At 38.6% G+C, this 26,010-nt stretch overlaps 2 protein-coding genes across 4 annotated transcripts in view; one reads left to right on the top strand and one right to left on the bottom strand.

The window, feature by feature from the left end:
* STARD3NL (STARD3 N-terminal like) overlaps positions 1-2,566 on the top strand; it is a 49,646-nt gene extending 47,080 nt beyond the window's left edge. For 2 of the 3 annotated variants that reach the window (XR_003002890.1, XM_024742247.1), the window contains 2 exons: positions 783-858; positions 2,074-2,105. Coding sequence is in view for 2 of the 3 variants with exons in the window: in XM_024742247.1 (XP_024598015.1) it covers positions 783-841 (59 nt within the window). In the remaining variant the exon portion in view is untranslated. Of the gene's footprint in view, positions 1-782; positions 859-2,073 lie in introns of all 3 variants that reach the window. The other variant, XM_024742246.1, reaches the window with a different exon arrangement.
* Positions 2,567-11,846: 9,280 nt separating this feature from the next.
* Positions 11,847-26,010, bottom strand: part of TARP (TCR gamma alternate reading frame protein) — a 28,404-nt gene continuing 14,240 nt past the window's right edge. Inside the window, exons 4-7 of the mRNA XM_024742254.1 lie at positions 21,085-21,128; positions 17,835-18,260; positions 13,989-14,024; positions 11,847-12,457 (exon numbers count right to left, since the gene is read on the bottom strand). Coding sequence (XP_024598022.1) covers positions 12,315-12,457; positions 13,989-14,024; positions 17,835-18,260; positions 21,085-21,128 — 649 coding nt within the window. The 3' untranslated portion in view covers positions 11,847-12,314. The remainder of the gene's footprint in view (positions 12,458-13,988; positions 14,025-17,834; positions 18,261-21,084; positions 21,129-26,010) is intronic.

The following is a 26,010-nucleotide window of genomic DNA, read 5'->3' on the forward strand; positions in this document are numbered from 1 at the left end:
ACACTATATTTCTCATTACATATTTGCTTTTACTTTATAGCGTATGCATTTCCCATGTTGTTATATACTGTATAAACACAGTTTTTAAGTGGATGGAAGATATTTCATGGAAATATAATAATTACTTAACTTTTCTTCTACTCTCAGACATTAGATTTTTCTTCTCATTTTTAGAGGAAAAGTCTTCATAATGGTGGAAAAAAAATGTTATTTCCTCAGGGAGATATCCTAAGGATATCATCCCAGAGTGGAATGACTGGGTCACATTCAAGAATAATAGAAGGCTCACGCAACATTGACCCAGAATGGTTGTAATCGTGGTTGCTGGCAACAGCGCACAGTGGTGACATCAGCTTTGCCTGTACATTGGAATCCCTCACTGCTCTCTCACTTACTGAATACAGCTATTTTTCAAAATACGTAGATTAAATTATTAATACCCAAAGATACTTGCACTAGAAAAACAGGTAAGCTTTTCAGCAAAGAAGCACAAGAAGGGGAGCAGTGCATAATAGTTCTTGGTCCATATGAATATTTTTAGGACATACGTGAAATCCATTTTGACAGATGGGTGCTTGCGATAGGTCCTATTTGAAAGGTTTTCCTCCTACAAGATATAAAGTAAAACTATTTTACAGTTTTGTTAACTTGAATCTCCTGTGGCTTAAACACATGTATCCCTCATTTAAAATTTTATGCTCGTAGATTATAATTTTCAAGAAATCATTTGTTACTGTAATCGAATGCGGTACTTTTTCTCCTTCCCCTTCCCTACCATCTAGGATCGGAAAATGAAGCTGAAGAAAAGCAGGACAGTGAAAAACCACTTTTAGAACTATGAGTAAGACTTTTAACAAAGTAAGTCTTCGAAAAGGAAACTGTAATAATGAAGTGGTTAAATACGGAGCCTTTCTTTGAATAGATTCAAAGTAAAATTCAAAGATTATGTGTGTGATTATACATTATACATGTACTAAGTACATGAATCTGTCAGGCACATTTTATGATGTAAAATCTCTTAAACTTTTCTAGGTATGAATTTGCGAAGGATGAGAAATACCTCAGAGTCCCAAATTTCTAAATAAGGACGACTTAGTTCCTTTTTGTTTATGTAGCCAGAATGTCTCCGTGTCAGACTTTGTTTAATTACAAACCCTAACTTCTGAGGGCGGCGAGGGCAGCAGTCCTGGGAGGCTGGTACTGTCATTGTCTCCACTTACACGGAGGTGGGTGAGACTGAGGGTGAGTGACTGGTCCAAGGTCGCACAGCTGGCAGGGGCAGAGCCGGGACTCAGGCGTTCCGTGTGGTACCAGGATCTCCTCTGGTCCCGCACCGGATGGACGTTTCTGGAGCTTCTGAGATGACACATGGGATCCAGTCACAGCAGTCGGGCCCGATGTACCTCCAGGTCAGGGCACGTTGTTCATTCCCTTCAAATCATCAAAGGAAACATTTCAACCTCAGAAATACAAGCAAATAAACATACAGGCAATTATAGAAGCAGCAACCCTGCTTAATTATTTAATCACAGAAGGGAAAAGAGAGTAGATTTTAAAAGTTCCCATCGCAAGAAAAAAAATAATCCGTAACTATGTATAGTGAGGGATGTTAATAGACTTGCTGTGATGATTTCACAATGTATACAAATATAGAATCATTAGGTAGTATAACCTAAACTAATAAAATGTTATATGTCAATTATATCTCAACTTAAGAAAATAATGAAATAAAATTTAAAATTTTATTTAAAAAAATAAAAGGCAGCCAGAGGCGGCCAGAGTCGCAGCAAACGGAGGCCCCGCCCTGCATCAGTGGTACCCAGCATGCTCCGGCCCCTTTTTCTGCAACAGTCTTCAGACATAGGACAAAAGTATGAGCACGTGAATAAGGATGTCCTTTTCTAAAATGCTTTAAAATGAATTCTTGGGTGGCCTCACGCATGGTCTTTCAAGTGTCTGTAACACAGCCTATCTTTAGTGTGTAGACTTTGTTGTAAATACATAGAGCAAAATGTAGCATTTTGCCTTTTTACACTGCATCTCAAATATTTCTGTGTTCTCTCTTTTTCTAAGTGTGAAAAACCTTCACTGAACGTCACCAGAGGGAAAAAAGCACTGAAACTGGGGGTCTCCCTTTTGAAGGTTGAAATGGTGACATCCACTGCTGACGTTACTGAACGGCTAATAAAGGATTTATTGATTGTAATACCTCACAGACATGGTACCATCTCCACACACATCTAGTCACCTGCCTGTGGCTGGTAAGATAATGTCATGATCCATCCTGTATTCAGTGAGACTTGAGTCTGATCTGTCAAAGAATAGTTGCAGAAAGTCTTGTGCTGTGTTCCTGATCAAAAGACTTCTTAATATATTGGAATAACACTTTTTTAGTATGCAAAATATCTTTTTATTTTGACTTGCAGAATGGAATTTTTTGTTTCATGTCTTGGATTTCTTTTGTCTTTCTTTTTTAACTCCCTGCATTTCCCTTGTGTTTTTTTAACTCATGCACATGCACTATTTGTACAATTTTAAAAGGTAATAAAGTCCAACATATCAAAATGATCGGTTTTATTTTTCCTGTTTTGCATTATGTATTTGGCCTAAAGTGTTGGAATTACAAAAGGGGAACATGAGGGATTGTGAATACACGTAAAAAGTCCCCAGAAATTGAATCGTTCTCTCAGAAGTATGATTTAAAATAGTCTGATTACTCTTCTTTGAACCCACTCTATGAAATCATTTTCCCTTGTGTTTAGCTAGTTTGAATTAAAATGAGCTCAATTATATTGTGAGCTATTTTTGTTAAACAGGAATATTCAACGCAATGCTTCATGGGAAGGCAGCATGTCTATCAGTTTTCTTTCATTATCCATTGTGTCATTCAAGAAATACTCAACTGTGTATGATGGAAATGGTGTTGGTTTGGATGGAAACTGACCATTTATGCAGATCAGATCAACTCCATCCATGCTTGGACTAAGAATGGGCCACAGGACCGAAGTGCAGCTGGAGGCTCCCTGGGAGGCCGGGGCCTAACCGGGGGGAGCTTCATCCATGGAGAAAGGGGGAGGGAGAGCTCCAGGGTCTGGCTTTGGACTAAAGCCTCAAGAATTCAGTGGTGTCATCACAACGAGAACATCCTGTCTCGGGAGTGGACCCCCATCTACACCATGACCACTAATGTGACCTGTGTGCCTTTAAGCTGAGAAGGAGCTCTCCCCAACACACTGGGTTGGACCAGTAGGATGTGGCCAGTCCTCCTAGATGAGCAAGGTCCCCCCAGATGTTGGCTCTCAGAGCAGAGACCAGGAAGAATGAAGGATGTGACTTGAATGTGCTGTAAGGTCAGACTGTGAGAGCTAAAGCATTGAGCTTAGCCATAGAGCCGTGCTTCCTTCTGGGACTGGGCGGATGGAGTGCAGGGCTTGGACCCCTGCTGGGTGGGGTGGAGGTGGGACACTTGCTCTCCATGCTCACGTTGCTGAGCAGCCCTTGGCTCATTCACCCATCACACTCTTATCTGATGTTAGTGCTTCTATTAAGCCTTGCTCGGGATGACTCTGAAGTCATTTTGTCCCATTCGGGGGACTTATGTGACTCAGTATGTGACACTCAATTGCATGGGTGAGATCAGGGCCTCCATATCTCTGTTCTTGTGAGGGAAAAAGCACATCACATCTGTCCATGCGACTGGGTTTAGGGGATCGAGTCTTATGTCACCCTGTCTACACAGAAAATGAAACCAAGAAGTACCAGCCTGGGTAAATCACAGATCATGGAAGAGCATGGGTGGTTGGTGGAATGTCAGGGATTATCTTAGTGCTGCAAGGAGTCCTGTCTGCTCTTTCCTCCAGAACAGAGTCCTGAGCGTGGACAGAGAAGCAGCATCTGAATCTTCTGGGCGTAAGTTTCCCAACTCACATAGGAGCTAATTGGAGGAACTGCATACAGAAATAATGGGGAACCCTAAACCACAGCCTAGAGTATGTTTGATAGCAATTACGTGCCTGTGTAGAGCGATGTTTTCTTTCCATTAGCTGTGACTCTTTGAAAGTGAGCAAAGTTGGTTGTGGTTTAACTGTTCTTATTTCCTTGTGACACCCCATCTACCCCTTGCACAGTCCCAACCAGCAGGGGCCGGTTTGACTTTGAGCATTTTCCACGAATCAACCACATTCGACAGAGCACACGAACAAAAGAAGCCTGAGAACCAGCCACACCAGCGCCCTCCTGCCACTCACGCTGTCACCCTCACCACCACCGCCCTCCCGTCTCTGCATCTCCCAGGCCAGGGCAGCCCAGGGCGAGTTGGGAAAGGAAGTTGCTGAGAAGTTGGAAACCACAGGAGGCCCTGCGGTGAAATCAGCTGCACAAAACTTTCAGAGATTTGCAATTTTTCCATCTTGCCTTTCTATGCTTTCCCAACGTAGAAATAGTTACCAAACTCCAAGAGGAGGGCCAGGTACTTGGGCTAAAGAGATCTGCTCAAATATCTAATTTAGATAGTCTCAACCAAGGAGACTACCTAAATTAGATTTCATCCTTCTTGTATCTGGTTGCTCTTGATTTGTTTCCAAATGGGAACCTCTATTTGGTTTTCAAAAGAACTAGTTTCACGGAAGCTGAAGTGAATTGTAAGCAGAGAAACAAACAAAAAAACAGCTTCCCAATTTTAAAGGAGGCAATGTTTTAATTCTAATGCATAAAAAGGATTTTTACTTTAAAAGGATCAGAGAAAATAGAAAAATATACAATCACTTATTTTTTCACCCACCTACCATGCAGTGAACATTGTGTTTTGTGCGTGCCTGTAGAAATACACAGACACACATATAAATGAGCATCATACTTGTTACTATTGCCACCCAATAGAAAAAAGTGATCAAAGGACTGAACAAATATTGCACAGGAAAGGAAATACGAATAGACTTTATATAAAGAGATGCTTATCCTCACTCACAGAAAGAGAAAAACAAAACCACAATGAGATAGATGAGATACTGTTTTTCACCTGTCAGATCAGCAGAATCCTGACCTTTGACTGCACTCTCCCAGCATTCACCTACATTGTGGTACAGATGCAGGATGGTGCTGTGTCCATAATAGGCAAGTTGGCCATAGCTGTCAAAATGACCAATATGCACGGTCAAAATGACATAAAACACTATTATAATTTCAGCATCTTTTGCAATAGCAAAAGAGTGGAAATCAGCCAATGACATATCACGGGGGCACTGATTTTCGTAAAGTATTGTAATTCACTAGTGAAATATCACACAGCTGTCCATGTGTCCCCAGAGACTGACATGAAAAGAGCTCTAGGTTGTATAAGTGAGAAGAGAGGTGCAGAAGAATGTATATTGTTTACTACCTTTGTGTCTGAAGCAGGAAATTAGAAGACGTATACACGCATATACATATATGTTTCATTTATTTATTTATTTTGTATGTTCATTTGCATTTGCTAAATAAAAACTGGACGTGTGCAGAGGAAACAGAAGTGTGACCTGTAAGAGGTAGGGACGTAGATACAGTGGTTGAAGCAAGGTTTCTTAATGCAATTTCTGGAGTGTTTTTTGATTGATTTGGAACCATGTGGTGGTATAATCTAACAATGTTACTGGAGTTTGCTAGGCATATTAGTTTTTCAACAACGCTTCCTGACTAATTCTCCATTTCTTTAAATAATGTACATTTTTTTGGAAGATGCATAGTAGTCTGTCATATGATGTCCTTTAGTTTATTTCTGTAGTTGAGAATTGGGCATTTGGGTTACTTTGGGCTGCTGTAAGTGGTGCTACATTTGATGGACATCTGAGCACATAAATCTCGGTACATACATTTTGTTTCCTTAGGAAATTGATGCGTGGATGGTAAGATCAGTTTCCAGGTGAAGCACGTTGTACACTTGCGTAATGGGCTCTGCGATGACTCCTTTCTGCCTGAGATCTGAGCTGGCAGTACTGGGACTGTTTCAGGCACTTGCTGCCTCAACCCGGCTGCACATCAGAATTACTGAAGGGGGCTTTTTAAAGTCTGATGCCTGGGCTGTTATGAAGTCTGGGCCTTAGTGATTCTTCTTTCCTCCCTCCCTCCCTCTCTCACCCCCCCTCCCTCCTTCCCTCCCTCTCTTCCATTTATTTTGAGTTATAATTAACATTCCATGGGTTCCCAAGAAGACAGCAACTGTTATAATGGATAAAGCAGTAGGGCTTAAGTCATGCAGACCTGGCCCATGCGAACTATGGCACTGCTCCGTATTAACTTGGGGTATATTTCTTAGTTTCTCTGGGGCCTGGTGTTCTCATCAGTGAAATGAGTGTCATACCTGATCTGTGTTTTAGTGAGAGCATCAAACATGAAGCAAGCAAACTGCCCAGCAGAATTCCTGATGCTCACTAAGTGGTAGGTACTTGCTATTATTCAAAGAAAACAAACGAAAGCAAACATACAAAAAGCAGCCTAAGAGACCATTACAGAGACCATGCACTCACCCAGACTAGTTTTCATGGCTAACAGAAATGTTGAATTTCTAGCTTTTTGGCTGAATTATACCAGCTTGGTGTAGTATTTCTAGTTATCTCTTTTTACTCAGAATTTCTAATTGACAATTATATATGACTTTGAATAAATAAAGTGGGAAATCCTGTATTACTTAATCATGGCCTGCTAGATTGACAGGAAGCCTTCAAAAACTGAAGTCTGTGAGGGAAAGAATTCCAAAACAGTAAAGAGAATTCATAATGGGAAAAACTTTGAGAATTGCTGCCTTGAAGTTTCCCTTTTGTATACTTGAGAAGTGTATGATGTACTCTAGTTCTATAAAAACAACTGACACATGAGCGTTCTAATGTGGAATTGTATCCATCTTTGCCTAACTTTTCCATTTCACACCTGCAGATGCAGCCTGCTGTCGTGGTATATATTTTATCCAACCAAGTGTCATGGACTTTAGTCACAGAGGTTCTATCAGTGGTTGGCAAGTCAGTGTATAAAAGTCTTCCCGGCAGGAAAAATTTGGGGGCAGGTTGGCCTCTGACCCTTTAATTGCACGCACAGCCTAGGAGCAAGGAGAGGAAACGTGGACAAGGAAGGAAATTTTCCTGTTTTAACCGAAAGTAAATGTAACCTGTTTCTATGATAGCAGCAACTAATGTAGAAGGTAAGAGCAGAGCTCCAGTAGCCAGGCTGCTTGGGTTCAAATCCCAGGTCTGTTTCTTATTAGCTGTTTTCACTCTAGGGACCCTCCTTAACCCTCTCTGCCTCAGTTTCTCCATCTATAGAACAGCGATAATTGCACGTGTCTTGTGAGAGTTAGATAAGTTAACAGGCACTTAGACCAGTACCAGAAAGCCTTTGCTAGTATTACTTCATTGGGTTATTAATCATTGAATTTGTACATTGCCATAGAAATCTGAAGTGACTTAATTTGAACACTTTCTTCTAAAGATGGGTAAACTTAGGCAGCGTGACGTGGTCAAGGAGAAATGACACAGCTGGTTATAACAGACCGGGAAGTGGAGGCTCTAACGATGGGATGTGAGGAACCCTGGTCCAGGGTTCCTCCCCCAATACCACACTGCAGCCACGGTGTAGTGGAAAAGGACTGGACCAAAACGATGTATGCCTTCCTCCCACCTCGGAAATGCTCCTGGACATATAAGAGGCTTCCACAGGGAGATTCTGAGGATCTCAGGGCCCGTTGAGCCTAGGGGAGGAGCTGTGGTGTCAGGATACTCAGAGCACCATCCAGTGTCCTGCTCTGCCTGAGAATATCAGTCCAATCCGTTACACCCCCCAAAAGAGCAGTTACAGATCTAGACACACTCACAGAGTAAGGCAGGATTTCCATGATGTGGACGATAAAGGGAACAGCTATGGTGATTCCAGAGTACGTACGTGAGGAGAAGACAGGTGCACCCACAAGTCCTTTAGAACATTCTCCCCGACTCCTCGAAGGATGTCTTTAGTCAAGAAGCAGTGCGTGTTTCATTTTGCTGTGGCTTGTTCTGTGTTTGTTTTTCCCAGTAGAAAGTGAGTCAAGGACAAGCCATAAGATCCTAGGAAACAAAATATGATCTCTGAGTTCAGAGAGCCCTGGCTGTAACTGACTATTACTTACAAAATAGTGACCGGGAGCAGAATACTTAATCTCTCCAATCTGTAAACTGTGGCTATAACTGTACCCTCCCGCAAGGGCTCTTAGACGATGAATGGGATTCCTGGGGAATTGTTAAAACCGAGTCCCTGATCCATCCACACCCACCCTGTCTGCAGGGAAATGAGATTAGAGATGATCCTCGGTGTGTCTGCGTGTGTATGTGTGGAATCTGCTGTTTTTACAGCAGAGCTACTGACAGTAGATGCTAATGTTGTCGAGGATGTGCATGGACCAAACATTATTAACTCATCTAATCCTCAGGCTCCAGGAGACGGCGCTGTAACTTCATTACACTCATGAGGAAATGACAGCACTGAGTTCAGATCGCTGCCTGAGATCATACAGAAATGTACTAATAAAGACCCAGGGCTCTGTCACTTGAATTCATCAACCAGGTCAGAAAAAAATTCCTCCTCCAACTCCAGTCAATACTTATTAGTAAAAGAATGTAGGATGGCTTTGTAGTTAAGTATTATTTTCAAAGCAATGAATTGTCTGGCTCCACATTAAGAATTTAATTACACTCTACATCTGTACTTGTAAGAGTTGCCAGATTTCTCTTGGCAAACCAGCAACCACATTAGCACTTAACCTTTTCTTAAAGTAAAGGAAATGTACTTAGAAGTGACTAGGATTCCAAAATGTTAGTTAGAATCAGCAGGGAATTAAATTTGTATATGCTCTTTATGTGACAACCTACTGCTGAATTGCTGAAGAGCTGAATCAGCTTGCTACCCATTGGTAGCTTTTAGAAGTTTCTCTCTTTAGGGCTTTTCCACCATGAATCACTAGAGAAAGCCCCTGTCCTGTTGCCCCAGTATTGTGACAGGAGAAAGCCCCTCGGAAGCATCAGGAGGCATCAAACAAGAAAGTTGTGCATGGTGTGAGTTAAGGATACGATTTCATTTTGTTTTCCTTATGGGTAACCAGTTACCTCAGCAGCATTTAGTGAATGATTGATCCTTTCCCCACTGATTTCCTCCATTGCCATCCCTGTTTTGTGTAGGACTTTATATGAATTGGTCTCTGTTCTCTTCACCTTTTTCCCCCTGTTTATCCTTGTACCATACCACTCTGTCTAAATTATGTAGTTCTATAATAAATCTTGATAGATTGAAGGGCCATTCACCACCCCACCCACACTTACCTTATTTATATTCTCCAGGACTCTCTTGGCTACTTTTGGCCCCTTTCGCTTCCATATAAAGTTTAGAAACAGCTTGTAAAATTCCACAAAATACGTTTTGTGTTTTCACTGGACGTGTACAGGATCCGCAGATAATTTTGGAGAGATCTGACATCTTAAAAACATTAACTATGCCCTTCCCAAAACATGGTATTTCTTTACTTATTTCATTCTTCTTTAATGTCTTTCACTAAAATTTTATAATTTTCTTCAAAAGGTTCCACATTAAATTTAGACTTAATTCTAGATTTTGTAGATAGATGAAAGGTAGATAGAGAGGTGATAGATAGATACATAGATAGATGCTAGTTAGATACAAAGAATTACTATGTCACATTTTTGAATTTCATTTTCTATTTTCTGCAAATATGTGTAAATGCAAATATCTTCTATATATCAATTTGATATCCAACATCTTTGTTATGTTCTTATTAATTCTAATCATTTCCTATTGTTTGTTTTGGAATTTCTTGTAAACAGTCATATGACCTATGGATAGTGAATTGTGATAGATTTGGTTCTTCCTTTCCAACTTTTATGTCGTTTATTTACTTTTCTTCTGTTATAATACTTGCCCAGCTGATTTTGCTTAGTATTTGCCTAGTAGATCTTTTTTTTTTTTTTGCGGTATGTGGGCCCCTCACCGCTGTGGCCTCTCCTGCTGCGGAGCACAGGCTCCGGACGCGCAGGCCCAGCGGCCACGGCCCACGGGCCCAGCCGCTCCACGGCACGTGGGATCCTCCCGGACCGGGGCATGAACCCACGTCCCCTGCACCGGCAGGCAGACTCCCAACCACTGCGCCGCCAGGGAAGCCCTGCCTAGTAGATCTTTTTCCACCCAAATGCCTTTACATTTTGATTGTGTCATATACAAGCAATATATTGTTGGATTCTGTTTTTTATATAATCTATTATTTTTGAAATGCTTACTGAGTTATTTGGATTCATTACTATGAGGTTATTTTGTGATTTATGTTTTCTCTTTCGTCTCTGTTTTCTTACCTTTTTTATTATTAATTTTCCCCATTCTATTTTTCTCCTCTCTTGCTTTTTCTCTTTAGTGGTTGCCCTAAAGAGCTTCAATAAGGGAATTTAACTCAATACAATGTAAAGTTAAATCAATATAAAAGCAAAGCCTTAGAACAGATCATTTCTCTCTTGATTATAATTGAGATATTATTTTCCTTTATATAGTAATTGTTTATTTAGATTAACATTGCATGCCATATTTTTGGCTTATAATTTCTTGCATCTCAGGTGCCTCCATTCGAGATCACTTTTTCTTTCTTTTTTTTTTTTTTAAATACTTATCTTAGAAATTCCTTAATCTATAAGTTAATATATTTTCCTTTGTCCTGGAGAGGTAGGCTTAGAGGATAATGAATTTTAAGTTGACAGCAGTTCTCTCACAGGAAGTTGAAGCTATTGTTTAATTATCTTCTGTTTTATATTGCTGCTGTTGAGAGGTCAGGTTTTAATCTGATTTTTGCCATTTGTAAGCAATTTCTCTCTTTTCTCTGGCTGCTTTTAAAATCATGTTTTTGTCTTTGGTCCTACAGTTTTACAGCAACTTGACTAAGTATATCTTGCTTTTTATTTATCCCATTTGAGATTGATTAGACTTCCTGAAACTGAGGATTCATGCCATACAACAATTCTGGAAAATACTTAGCCATTATCTCTTTAAATATTGTCTTTCCTCCATTCTTCGTGTTCTTTTCTTCCAGAAGTCCATTTGTAAGTATGTCAGATATTTTCTTTCTTTACTCCTTTTTATCTAATCATATAGATATACATATTTATATATTTTCTACATGTTATATGTGAGATCTATCTATCTGTGTGTGCATGTAATTTATTCATTTTTAGATTCTAGCTTATAAATTTTTTCTACAGTGCATGACTTGTTTAACAATTAAGTTTCCAGTTTACTGTATTTTTCAATTGAGTTTAGTTGAAAATTTTGTCCGATCATTTTGATAGTCTCTTGCTCTTGTTCTTATTCTTTAATTATATTTATAACAGCCTCTCTTATTTATTAAAAAAAAAAAAAGACCCAGGGTTCAAACTCAAGCCCTCTGGGGTCAGAATCTGTGTGCTTCACCCCCCGCCCAGTGCCCCTCTGGTGTCGGTGCAGTTCTCATGGGGTCAACGTGAGGATCAGGAGTCAGTGCCTGTGAGACACTAGTACAGATCTGAGCACACACGGTGCAGGTCACGCTGGCTGTTATACTGTCATCACAGGAACGTCCCAAACCAATGAGTCTGAATCCGGTGACCTTTGAAAGTGAAGGAACCCGGGCACCTTTGTTTGGTGGTGGGTGCCGTTGGAGCCAGTGCCCCAAAGAAAGGACTATGATCAGCACCTCAGGGAAGGACTCAGAAATGCGGTGTGACCATTATTACAACCAGCACTGGATTTGATAGCTCGGTTGTCTTGCTGTTCCTTACCTTGGTTAGATTTCATGAGATTAAAATACACAGACAAAAGTGGACTTTTGATTTGTTTTTTTATTTTTCATGTCTCTTATGAAAATCAAAGGACAGGATTCAAGTGGCAAAGCTGGTGGCCCCAGGGTGGGTGGCAGGGAGGGTGGGGGCCGTGGTTTGGGTGGAGGCACTGAGGGAGGAGAAGGGAGCTGCCCGCTGTGTGCCCTCAGGAGGCACGAGGACTCGGGGGCAGGAGGACCTGAGGAGGTTGTGGGGACAGTGGTGAGAGAGGCTCCCCTGGGCCAGCCCTGGGCCCTGCCCCTGAGTAATGGTAGAATTCCCTGTTATGGAGTCAAACTGTCTGCTTGCCCAGTGGTTTGAAAAGCCCTTACACAATAATGGCACACAGAAGAATACACATGTGAACTGAAATAACCCAAACCCAGAAAGGAAGCCCAGCTAGATCCTCAGCAGACACTTTTAGAGACAAGAGATGATGAAGGAAAGGTGACCCCTTTGTGGTGCCCTCTGTCACGAGCTCTTCCCATGGCCGCAGACGGCTGTTCTTCTACACACACAGAAGGAGATGATGAAAAAGTAGACCAAGCTCTTGAGGAGGAGAAGGAGGTAGGTGTAGCAGGCAAAGGTGTTCGTGAACTGCAGCTGCAGGGAATCTAGGAGAAGACATCTTGGTTAGTTTCACTTGTTCTTTTGAGAGGCTAAAACACAGTGATGGGGGAACGCATCACAGAAGTATCAGTGAGATTCGTATGAGGGGTACAAATCAGGGAAATCTGCTGGTGTTCACAGTGGGGTGGTTGGGGGCTTAGTCAAGAGAACATTGCACAAAGTGGAATAAACATTTTAATCCAAATTCTCTGAAACTTTAGGATCTCTTGCCTCAGTCACCTGTATTTTCTTTAACATCTCTCACGGTGGCTAGGATGTTATTAGGTAATGACACTTCCTCTCCTATCAAGTTTTCGAAGACATATATGATGTGAAGAAATAATTAACAACAGTGATGACGGGCCTGACTTGGCTACTGAATGGACCACAAGGCTGAGTCCGTTCCTGGGGAAATTTCCCTTTTCCACGCTTCATCTTCATAGAGTCAGAATTCCAGAATCACCAGCACTTGGTGTGGAAAGGGATCTCAGGAGGTGATGTGCTCAGAACTCATTGCCCTCAGTCAGCTCAGGTGTTAGGTGAGTTCCAGGCCCCCTGATAGGGGGAACGAAAGAAGGATCAGCAGGGCCAGAGCCAGTGCTTCTAAATTCACTTAGAACCTTCATGTAGGGAGAAAGGGCCACCAACTAGTACTGATTCTGTGCTAGCTAAATGGATACCCTATTCCACCTATGTGACCTTATGTCTGCAATAACTGAGTAGGGTGTAATTGTTCCCTATTGGCAGATGATGACTGTGTTGCTCAGAAAATGTAAGGAATTTACCCAGATTCATGCAACTAGTAATGAAAGAACTGGGGTTAAAGTCCAGTCTGTGATAGCGGAAGCCCACGCTTTTACACCCCTGCCCACTCTGTCTCAGGGCTTTGACCTTGGGATTCTTGCTCTATATTTATACCTTAGAGGAGGGATAGAGAACTGAGTAAGCGCATGAACCATTGATTCAAATGGGTTGGGTTGAATCCGCAGCTAGAGCTGTGTGGCTTTGTACAAGGGACTTAGTTAATTGTAGCTCACTGCCCTCATCTGTAAAGTGAGGGGAAAATATTGTATCACCTCCTAGGAGTATTATAAGCAGTAAACAGGATATGTAGGCAAGACACAGCACAACACCTTGTGTATACGAAGCTCTCAGTTAGTGTCAGTTCATGTATTAGGTACTAGCAAGGGCTAAAACTTTAAAAAAAAATCTACAAACAACTTGATACCGCGTTTCCCTAGTCATTAGAAACACAAGCCACGCAAGTGGCGGAAATCCACTGTTGAAATAATTCAGAACCTATCACTGCACCCCCTAATTTAGAGTCACGTCACACCAAAACCAGCATTTACTGTGTTAAGGTGACTCCTAGGAAATGAGGATAGATTTACTTAAACTATCACTCAGTCTATTTCTGCAGCATCCAGACATTCTGGTTTTTCTACCTTAAACCAAGGAAGTTCAAAAGTTAAATTTATCCAGAGGAAAAAAATGTGCTGCAGCATGGCATAAAGGAAAACCTAGACAAAAACTTACCACTTCCTTTTTTCACGCAGGCATGTGTAGTGACCTCTACAAGAAATAAGAGCAAGTATTAGTGAATTGTTTATATCCATTATTTGACAGTGTGCATCTCTGTGTGTGTCTCTGGATAGACAGACTGATAGAATCTGCCGAGAGAGGAGAGAATCATTAAAAATAAGATGCCTACAATCCGGGAATAGATGGTCTGGTTCAATGTAATTCAGTAGATCTAGTGCATATACTGTTTTCTGTATCTGAGGATGTTCACGTTCATGAAGGGTACATTTTTGTTTTTCTTTATTACAACTGGAGGGTAATATCCAAGACCATCTTGGTTTCCTTCTGTGTTCGCATCTCCTACACCCCAAAATGATCAGGAAATACTGTCAAAAGACAAATCGTCAGAAAAAGCAGCTGCTCTACATCTTCAGCGCCCACTGCTGACATGAAGGGATGCTCCCAAAATGGATGCATCCAATCCCAGAATCTACAACAGAATCTCATGTTTGAAGGAGTCTGGCTTAGGTAAATTTCCCATCAAAAAAAAAAAAGCAGTCAAACCTTTCCAGATCACACATACCCCCAGTATCCCCAACTCATGTATGTGATTTTCTGCAGTTGTGGAGTTTGTGGACGTCAGGATAACAATATAAATGAGGCTAATAGCTAGTGAGTGATTATTGCTGTGCCAGGTACTTGCTTAAATGCTTCATATGCATTATCTCCTTTAACTCCCCAGTGACACTGGAGTGAGTTGTATTTGGGGGTATTGCACGGTACAAAAGAGGAATAAAGATTAGAGGATAAGTCATATCAGTGATGACAGAGTGCATTCAAAGGATGGTCATGGGGGATTAAATGAGATAGAGTAGGTGGGAAGTACTTTGTAAAAATTAATCCATAGAAATACAGAGAAATTAATCTATAGAGAGACAACATAATCCCGCCATGGTGGACACTGAAAACATCTTCTTTTCCAGAGATCTTAATTATTCTTAACAAATGAAATATTTATTACAGGAGCTCAGCATTTCAGTTCAATTCTTTCCAGGATAGAGAGATAGACCAAATCATATTTCTAGTTAATATGAAAACCTGAGGTGAAAGTTGTATTTATCTACAATGAAAAAAAAGGCAAACATTCATACAAAAACAAAATTTCTTAAAGAAAATAATAGACTGTTGGATGGAGGAAATCAGAGACACTGAGGTTGTTTGGTTTATCCTTTTCCTCCTACATTCATACAAAAACAAAATTTCTTAAAAAAAATAGTAGACTGTTGGATGGAGGAAATCAGAGACACAGAGGTTGTTTGGTTTATCCTTTTTCTCCTAGGTGTGTTTTTGTACATATGATATGGTTCTAGTTTATGATATGGTTCAGGGAGATCTTTAGTTCGTTTGCTCTAAAAAAACGGCTTCAAGGTACAAGTTTCCCCTATTTTTCAAAAGTCTACACCACTTCGCTTTTACGAAAGACCTACATTAGTACCTATTTTTGCTAACAGAAAGAAATCTGAAGAGGATTTTCACTTTTACCAGAAAAGGTTAAAAGCAAAAATAGCATTTAGTGTTTGTTTTGCAGCCAGCCATGATAGAGGCAGCGGGCGCTCCAGCAACAAGAACAGCATCGCCAAGGGACTACACTCAGCATTTCAGCATCAAGCTGCCATAGCTCTGAACTGTATCTGTGAGCCTCTGTGCCTTATCTCCACTTACTTTGTGCATCTGTTAGCAAGATCTGTCTTAAGATGATTGCTTCTTCGCTTTATGCCTTTCATCTTAGGAAAGGTTTCATAGGAACAATCTACTTTCAGGTAGAGGGTAAACCTGTGTAGACTTTGGGGTAAATCCCAAGAAGTTAAATGTTAGTACACTCATGTTAGATGTTAAAATATACTTAAGAACTGACTTTAATATGTCTTAAAAACCTCTTTCTTTTCCTTTCAGTGAATTTATTTATTATAAGATAAATAAAAATCACTTATCACCATGCATTGATTGAGGTAAAAACAATAGCATAAAAAATTTTCATCATAAAATTTGTGTGAATATCCTAAGTTCTCTTTCTCAATCAAGAACTTGGACCAGATTACTTTTATGAGCCTTCAAGATCACTTCACTGATTTGTGCTTCCATGTTATTTTTTATCTTTCATTAAGACAACAAAAACAACAACCAACAAAAACTTCTATGAAACAGCATTAGGAATTTAGTGTAGAATGACATTGACAGAAATGCCCTCATTTGCTATGTTGCACTGAGAAGCCCATGGAAGACATTTATTTCAGAAATGAAGTGCCAAGTAAAACGCATTATGAACTGGAACTTCTCTCCTTTATGATCGTCATCACCATGGAACTTATCATTTTGTTTTTCCCTGATCACTAGCAAAATCAAAACCTAATAAGACCTTTAAGCCCAAGGTTATGTTAAACTTACACTTTGCGTATTTGCTTCCCCTCTGTTTCTTAGCTGTAGAAATAGAAAATTAGGGTTGTTTTTGTAATCTTACTCTAGTTAGTTTGAGAAAAGCATATCAATAAATATGATGAATGCATGAATAAATACATCAGTGTTATGGTTTGGAAAGCAAGCATTTTCACTGACGTTATTTTATTTGCTCTTCATCGCAGCCCCAGGACAAAGCCAAGGCAAGTGCTCGGATGTAATTTGATCATTGGATGAACTCACGATCTGAGAAGATAAAGACTTGCTTCAGAAATTCAGACTGCTACACACCAAAATCTCTGCACAGTTTTGTTTTATGCTTGGTTGCCACTGCTTAAAAAGTTTTCCTAACCACAGAGAAAAGAAGTGATAACAAAATGGTTTCTTCTGATGGGCACTCTGGGTCCTTTGGTCTGTTAGGTGAACCCTCAGGTCATTAAGTCCCGAGTCCAGTGAGTTAAAGGACCACTGCCAGGGCCAAGGTACAGCCAGCCCTCTGCCCACACTGTGCGGATGTGCACAACATCTGCATCAAAGGGTCTCCTTTGGGACATCATGCCTGAATCATGAGAGACCCTGAGTGATTAGGAAAAGTGTATATTCTCTTTACTGTACTGCATCCTCCTGGGACAGTAATTCACCCGAGAGTGTTCATCCACACATCCCTCCAGGCCCGGCGCGTGCTAGGGCTGCAAGAAAAGTTTCTTGAGAGGCGTTTACCAATGGCAAGAAATACATTCATTATGTAAAATGGGAGTAAGTCTGTACACTTTAGGCTCACCCAATCTTCAATTACAAAATTTTAGCTTAAGTGGTAGGTAAAACACAAACCTCAGAAACCTAAGACCATAATAAACATGCAGCAGGAATTATTCTACATTTTGTTGAGCCATGATCTGGCTTCCTCATACGAACACGATTTTGTCATTTAATAACTCATTATTTCTGGGTTATACTTTGAGTAAAGTAAGAGTGAAGTGAGAGGAACTCTGCTTGCTGAGTGGAACCTTCTTGAAAGATGTGTGATTGTTCTTATTTCCTGATCAAGTAAGGTCATCAAAAATGGAATCTCTCTTTGTGCATTTATTGTGTGCTAAATTGATAGGTACTTTGACATGCGTTGTTTCATTTAATCTATACAGCAACCCTAAAATACATCATTGTGACCTTTATATTTCAGGTGATAAAACTGAGCTGAAAAAGCTTCAGTAAATTTTTTTCTTTTTTATGCTTCAAAGCCAATACAATTTTAATTTTGTGGGGAAATAACAGGACATTTATGCTACCATTAAATGTAACAACATTTAACAATTTATATTTGTTTTTCATTAATGCTTGATCATCAATGTGGGGTATTTTCTTTGAAAAAAGAATTATGGGAGGTTATGTTTCTTTATAATCACATACCTTTGTTAATTGAAGGGAAAAGAATCTCTTGATCAATTCCACTTTTATTATTCTCAGTTGAAGGGAAAAGAATCTCTTGATCAATTCCTCTTTTATTATTCTCAATTGAAGGGAAAAGAATCTCTTGATCAACTCCTCTTTTATTATTCTGGTGTTTGACGATACATACGAGTTCATTATCCATTGACCTTTTAGTCACGGTCAGCCAGCTGAATTTCATGTATGTATCATTAGTCTTGATGATATTTCCCTGCTGGGATTCCAGAACTCTGTTGCCATTCTTTTCTTTCCAATAGACCTTAATGACATCAGGGAAAAACTTCTCGAGAAGGCAAAGATGTGTTCCAGCCTCATGGAGGTTTATTTCATCAATCGAAGGAAGAAATATAGTGGGCTTGGGAGACATGTCTACATCAAGGCTTCTATCTGTAGGGGATAATGGAATAGAATTGAAAAGAATTATTAGAGAAACATAAATATTGTGTGGTTTGGAACAACCTAGCTTATAGTAAAAAGCAGAAAAGCTTCCATTGAATTAGTTCTCATCATGGCCTTTCATCCACAGTAGATGTCTAGGTACTTATTATTGCTCTTATTTTCAATGGGAAGAGATGTTCAAGAGGTTATATAACCTGCCCAAAGTCACAGCTGTTCAGAAACAGAGGCTGGCTCGCACCTTGGCTTTGGTTCCTTCTCCACTTGCTAAGTTGGAATATGACTTAAAACTGCCCCATATCAATGCTTGGAACATTCAAGAACAAATTTATCTTCTTAAATCTCTTTTGTTCTATCATAGTGGAGTCTGTTTTAAGGGGGATGAGAGTGGGTGGTAGGGTTGGGGGAGAAGACCATGTAACTTTGATGGTCTCTCGACAGGTAAGAATCTTTAGTCACTTCTAAGCTATTTCCCTTTCCTATCCTGTGTTTTGTTACCACGCTCTCTTTGGCTGGTTAATACATTCTCATGTCCTGCATCTCTGTGGAACCTCATTCTTCATTTAACTGATTCTGGAATGCACCATATTTATCTTAATTCCTAAATAAATAAATGTCAGGAGGGGGTTATCATTTTAAAAGCAATATACAGTTACTTGTATTCATGGGACTCTACCTCCATCTGTATCTGACAATCTATCAAGTTGAATTTTGAGCTTCAAATGTGGGTCCCATGCTCAGTTCTGAAGTGAAGAAGTTCTCCTTGTTGATTTCTAATTTTGTACAACTTCTCAATGTCACATCTGAACCACTCCAGATTTTTGAGGAGGGCAATATTAAAGTTGCACCTCCAAAACACTGCCTTGAGTTTAGAAGTAAAACAGCAATACTTCCAATATTTCTGTTAAAATATATTATTTTTGGAAATGCTTTTATATTTACCTTACCAAGTAACGCACTTGCAGAATTTTGTTCCACTTTAGAAAATGTTCATCTAGAACGCATTTTATTTTGGAATTTCATTTGAAGTTGAAGCATGACTAAAAAGGCACCATATTTTGACTTTTATTGTCTCCCCCCAAATTTGAGTCTACCCTGTTGGGCTGCTGAACTGTTTTCAAGCTCAAATATTTCTGTGTGTACGTCTGCTGAATAAAGAGTATATATAATTAGTGTAATGTTAAAAGTTATGGTTCCCGAGTTTTCTTGCAGACATAACGTCAAGATATGTACAAAACCATCACAGTTTGCAAAGGCTGTCACTTGAATGCTGGAATGTTCTTGATTATACATTTATTGTTAATATAACAACTGAAATTATAAATGTTAGAACTCTTTCCAATTTGATCTTCAACTGAAACACTAATGCTTTACTGATATTGTCTTTTGACTAGTTTGGATTTAGTTTAATAATTCAATGGGCAATTTCTTAAGAGAAGAACTGGATTTCTCCATTGAGCAGAAAAGGAAAAATATTCTTGAGAATTTCTGCCTTTGTAGCCAAGTTCCTGATTTTTATCATAAATCAGTAAGCAAACAATGTTGATTTTTTACTCATACTGTAAATATAGTTAGTTCACAGTGTGCTTATTTTAATTTTATACATCTCAATTTTAGCGCAAATAGTATTTGATTGATTATAATAATGACACTAAAAATTTCTCCAACTGTATATGTACTTTGTTGATCTTGATTTACACGTTCTATTTTGTCTTGTCACATTTTTAGTCAAATAACTAATTACAGCTAATTTATATTTAAATGAGAATTTCAAATTTATGACATTTCTAACTACATTTAATTGATTTTACATATCGATCATTTTCTGTATGAATTTAATTTTTTTCCTTATAAACATGAGTATGAAACTCAAACTTATTGGCTATAAATTTTAGAGGCAATAAATATTGGTGTTGAGATAATAGCAATTGAGATAAAGGATTAAGATTTATTTTCTTGTTCTATGTGCCTAAAGTGTTCATAATCTATGTTTACAAACATAGAACAACAACAGAAATGAAAAACAGACACATTTTAATCCCATTTTTCTTGCTAAGTGAGGAAAAATTCTGCTAAAGAGAAAAAAGTATGTCTAAATTCAATCTTTTTGTGTGAGTGGACAGTAAAATACCTTTTCATTTGAGCAGTTAGAAGTACAACTGTATTCACTGGAGAATATCTGTTCTGTTAATATTATAGGCTGCAAATAACTCTATCCTGGACACAGTTCTCCTGGAATAAGTTGTAGATACACCTATCCAGCACCTATGATGAGTTAGCCAATGTGCAAAGTACTTTATTCACACTGTCTCATTCAATTCCAGCACAACCCCTGCTCGATACATACTGTTATCCCATTTATCTGTAATCTCAGATTAGGAAACTGAGGCCAGAGGATCATCTCCAAGTTCACATAAGCAGTAAGTGATGGACCTGGAGCTCCAGCTCAGCCTGATGCCAAAGCCCAGGCTCCTTGACAACACCCTTTCACCATCAGCAAAGTAATACGTCAACTCACAAAACTTACCTGTAATAGCAAACTTCAGCCTTGGGTCAAACACTTTCATAATAATTACATACGTATGAGCACTTTGTGTAAGTCCACATGGACACAAAGCTAATTCCTGTCACAGTATGCGCACAGTGTTATCTGTGCTGTCCTTTACTATACAGATTTGTTTTAAACCACTTCTAAGGTTTCTACATTTAAATACCATCACAGCCCTGTTTTTTCTAAAGTTTCTTAACTATTACTCTAACTTCTTCTTCCCTCCCTCCAAAAACTTGAAAAAAATTGCATTCCTCTGATACCTACCTGTGACCAAAAGTTTTGTCCCATCGCCGAAAATTTTTATGTATTAATTCCACAGTGATTCAACCCATATCAAAAACTTTAGACTAATTTAGCTTCTCTGATTTCTTCAAATCCTAGTGGAACTATAACAGCCTGCTATTCAAGAGACCAGGGCTCTGTTCCTGGTTCTTTTTGCTCTTAACAAGTTCTGTGTCTGAGCTAATCAGGTAAACTAAAGCCTTTATTTATGTGAAAACAATGATATTAATGTAAATCAGTTCATCATCCCTACCAGTGCTGAAGTGAGACCGAAATAAAACAAGATCTGAAGAGCAATTTGATTAAAAATGCTACAGAAATGAGATTATAATTATTATTATTATCATTATCATTTTATTAGCAATTTGTGATGATTGTGTGGTCCAATATGACATTTTAATCTCATGGGACCAAATCATGCCCTTGCCTGACGTTATCTGCTGAGGGTCACCATGTTATGGTGCCGTATCATCGATGCACTGGGAGTATAAACTGGGTTGGCTTAAAGACCATTTCTTCCATTTTATGGAATGGATATTGAAGTCAATGTCCATGCTTTACATCACTTTCCTCCTTCAAGACTCCTGCATTGAAGTCTTTTTCTAATTTTATGGTGGGAAAACATATCATATTTGAAAATTTGGTGTGCTTCATTTGATCAGTTAACAAAGGGTATGTATTCTACTACATGTTCCCCTACCTTCCTTTTTCTTTTTTTATTCATTTCTTTTTACTGAGATATGACTGACACATAACTCTCCTACCTTTGAGCATAAAATCTTACCCTGTGCTTCTTGCTAGATTATCAGAGGCCTTTTTCCTTCTGCTTCCCTTAGTGCTTTTGATCTTCTATTCTTATTTCATGCTCTGCCTCTATATATGTTTGCTCTGTTAGGTCTTCTCAAATAGATTTTGCAAACAAGCGGTTTAAATAAGAGTCAAATCGTTTGTGCATTATAGGTTGCTTGTTTTTTCTGCCCTAGGGGTTCATAATTAGTAAGATCTAACTCCAGTATGATATGAGGTATGGTAAAATATGTTTACTAATCCTAGTTCTGTGATATAGAAGCAAAACATGCAGGATTCAAACAGACCAAGGGTGCCAGAACATAAGGTGAGGCTTTTATTCTCAAAATTATCCCTCACAAAACAAGGGGCTGCCTATGTATCAGTGCCTGTGCAACCATTCATATTAAAAGATACTCTTCTAATACTCTGCTCTGATTAAAAAGTACTACCTGGACAAGATATCAACCTGAAAGGAACTCAGTTAAAGCTGGTTCGGGAGTATTAATATTACCTGGTAAAAATTATTTGGGATTGAAGTCTCTACAGTTTGTGCTTACCTTGCACATGTATAGAATAACAGAATAAATTTTACAAATGCTTTCCTTTTATTTTATAAGTGGGTAATTATTTCTTTGAATGAACTACCCACTGGCATCATCGTATGGGGATCACAAAACAAACAGACCCTGAGATGACTTAGTAAGTTGCTCTAAGGTAGATGTTTTAGGTGCCTGTTTAGGGTCTGAACAAAATTTTTAATGAAATGTGCGGGCAAAAAGCAATATTTCTCAACTGGTTTTGTATTGACATAATTTTTAACTTTCAGGTGTAATCCAAATAAGAAATTAAATACTACAATTGAATATTTGACTTTTGTCTATATCTCTATAAGCTTATATGTTCAAGTTGCAAAAAAAAAAAAATATTTAAAAAAAACCACTTTTTTTACTTCCAGATATTTCTACTGCAAGATGAGAGAGCACCTTATATTCAGGCTAATAACATTTGAGATAATGCTTATTACATTTTACCACTTTTAGAAACAGGTGACAATTGGTCATAGAAACTGAGAGAATTTTTAAGTACCGACCATTTGTTCTAAAACGACCTAAGACTAGACGGTAATTAATACATTGAGCTGCAGTCCTGATTTCATAAAGAATTCCAGTGAGTAAATGAGTAACAATTTAAATTCTGGAGAGGAATTGATCTTTTTACCATAGACCACGTCCCAACACTTGTGGTAGGTAATTTTCATTTTTCATTTTGTTTAATCCTCACAACACCTACTCGAGATGGTTGTTGCACAGATGGAATAAGTGAGTAGAAATATATAAAACTGTTAACAGTGATGTGTCTATAAAAATTTTTAATTTTTCTTTATTTTGGTATTTTTCAATTTTTTCCCGCAATGGGCATGCATTATTTGCATAATTTTTTAAAGCACTGACCAGTGAATCAAATTTTATTTGCTAAAGGATCATCATACAGAAAGTGACAGAATCAAAGTCCATATTTTTCCCTGCACTACACACTACTAAAAATCATTTTTCAGGACACTTATGAGTTATATCTGGGTCACCTTTATTTAATTTGATTGCTATACTTTACATTGAATAGACTCAGTTGAAAAAGGGAGACCGGAATGTCGCTTTTCAATTTACAAATTCATTTGTTCATATGATCACAACCACTAAAGAGATCAAAATATATAATTCTTTCATTTTTTTCAATGCTTTATCAACTTTGTGAAAATTTTTTTAAACTTTCATTTCCGTGGATCTCATAGGGTAGGAACGTACTTGAGAGATGTTCCCCCCTCATCCAGGCAAAATTTCAACTTTAAGGCAAATGAAGAGGGAATAAATTTACTGGATTGAATTTAGAAAAAAAAAATCCACCTTAAGACATGCTTGAATATGGTTGCAAAGTTAAATATCTTGCTACTTGATACTAATCATTCTCTAACTAAATGACAAGTTGAACAATATTTGTCCAATTTTTCCATCGGTTATTTCTGGAATCAAATGAAAAAACCACCTAAGAGTCTTTGAAATTTTCCAAGACCCAATGAACCTAATGTATCCACCACTGAGGGACTCACACTTGGTCTAACTGGCTAACTCTTGTCAATGTCCTCTGTACTAGGTCAGGCAGAGAAGGAACCAGGCAGACGCCAAGGACCTGGATGGAGTCACCGACCTCTCCAGAGACCCCACCCTGATTCGTGACCAAACAGGGATCAAATCCAAGAATTCTGGGCCAACACCAGCACTGCAGTGTGCAGTGCCTGTATTGCTTGCCTCCCTCCCCTACCTTGCTACAGAATTTAAAGAATAGTTACCTGTAACAATGAGCTGTGTTCCAGAACCAAACACTTTGACGCTCTTGCCATGTGTTAGCCCACTATCTAAAAAGCCTTTGTAGAAAGCTCCCTCTCGGCCTGCTTTAAAATTGTGCCCATATTTTTTCAATATTTGTATACATATATTTTAAAAATGGCCCTGCTAACAATAAACAAAGGTGGAACTCAAGCAAAAGCACATTAGGTACGAACGTGGTCAAGAATTGAAAAATTGAACCTGCTCTTATTGGGCATCTTGGGTTATATCTGCTCCCATCTCACCTCACGTACACTGGAGAGTATGATTCCATCTTTTCTCACCATTTTGCCTAAATCTTCTAAATATCCTCCCTTAAAGGGTTTTCATGTATAAAATCAGTTCATGCTTAGGGTATACAGTTAATGTTTCTTTAATTTCCAAAGTTGAACTAGGAATAATGTATTTGATTGTTTAATAAATGTCTATTCATTACCTTTTATAGCTATTTTGTGATATATGTGTATTGAGAGGTAGGTATCTGGGTTAATTCTAAAGTAACTTCTTTCCAGAATCCAATCCTCGTTCGGTAGACCAGATGAGTTGTGGCAGGAGTATGAATTTTTAATGATGGCCTCTTAAGCTATTCATTGCTGAAAGACTGCTCCTTTCTACCTGAAAATAACCTTATGGTTTCAAGGGCATTGAAATAAAATCCTCCGCTGCTCATCAGAGAATCCTATTCAGTTTGGTATTTCTCAAGCATTTGGTACCACCTTTTCTGCACTATTTTTAAAAATTTTTATTTAATATTGGAGTATAATTGATTAAAAATGTGTGAGTTTCAGGCGTACAGCAAAGTGATTCAGTTACACATATACATGTATCTATTCTTTTTCAAATTCTTTTCGCATTTAGCTTGTTACAGAATATTGAGCAGAGTAGGTCCTTGTTGGTTATCTATTTTAAATATAATAGTGTGTATTTGGTATCTTTCACTCCCATCATGTCTGGAGAAGCAGCTCTAAGTTATGCAATTTGCTATAATTCTTTTACCAGATTCAATATTTTTAGCAAATTTGATGCCAATACAGAAGGAAAATTGAGTGAAATGGTGTCAAAATGAATTGCCGTTCTATAAAGATACTCTAAGAATCATATTTTGAGTATTTAATAATTGGATATTCAGTATGACTTACATGATCTTTTCTGGGAGGAGCAAGGTCCTTTCGGTGCCATGATTAGAAGCAGAGCATTATTTTCACACATGAGTATTAATACAAATTATGAACTATTACTAATTAGGTAGTCAATTACAAAATCCTTTTTAAAGGTCAGAATACAAAAGATTAAATGTTCAGAATATAAAAACATGACGTTTAACATCACATAATGGTCCAGACCCTGCACTTTGGAATCAACAAGTCGCTATTGGGTCCCAAATTTTGCCACAGTAACTAGTCATGTGCCTTTAGGCAAGTAACTGAACTTCTCTAAACCTCAGTTTTCTTATCTATGAAATGGGAAGAAGAGGATTCCTGTTGAGGAAGGAGATAAGGCACTGAAACTACTTATCTTGGCGTCTGGTCCTCAGTAAACAGTAGGTGATATTATTATTCCCTTTAATGAGATGGTTGTGGCCATTTCATGAAAATCTTCCAGTAAACAAAGTATATGGATTTTACAGGTATTACATCAATTAAGAAAGGAAACAATCTCATCAATGCAAGACCTCCAACCTCTCTGGCAGCCACGGGCCAAAGAATATGGGGCCCAATCAAGCCAGAATCTAGAAGAC

This window comes from Neophocaena asiaeorientalis, unplaced genomic scaffold (genome assembly GCF_003031525.2).
Source record: "Neophocaena asiaeorientalis asiaeorientalis breed wild unplaced genomic scaffold, Neophocaena_asiaeorientalis_V1.1 scaffold373, whole genome shotgun sequence".
NCBI lineage: Eukaryota > Metazoa > Chordata > Mammalia > Artiodactyla > Phocoenidae > Neophocaena > Neophocaena asiaeorientalis.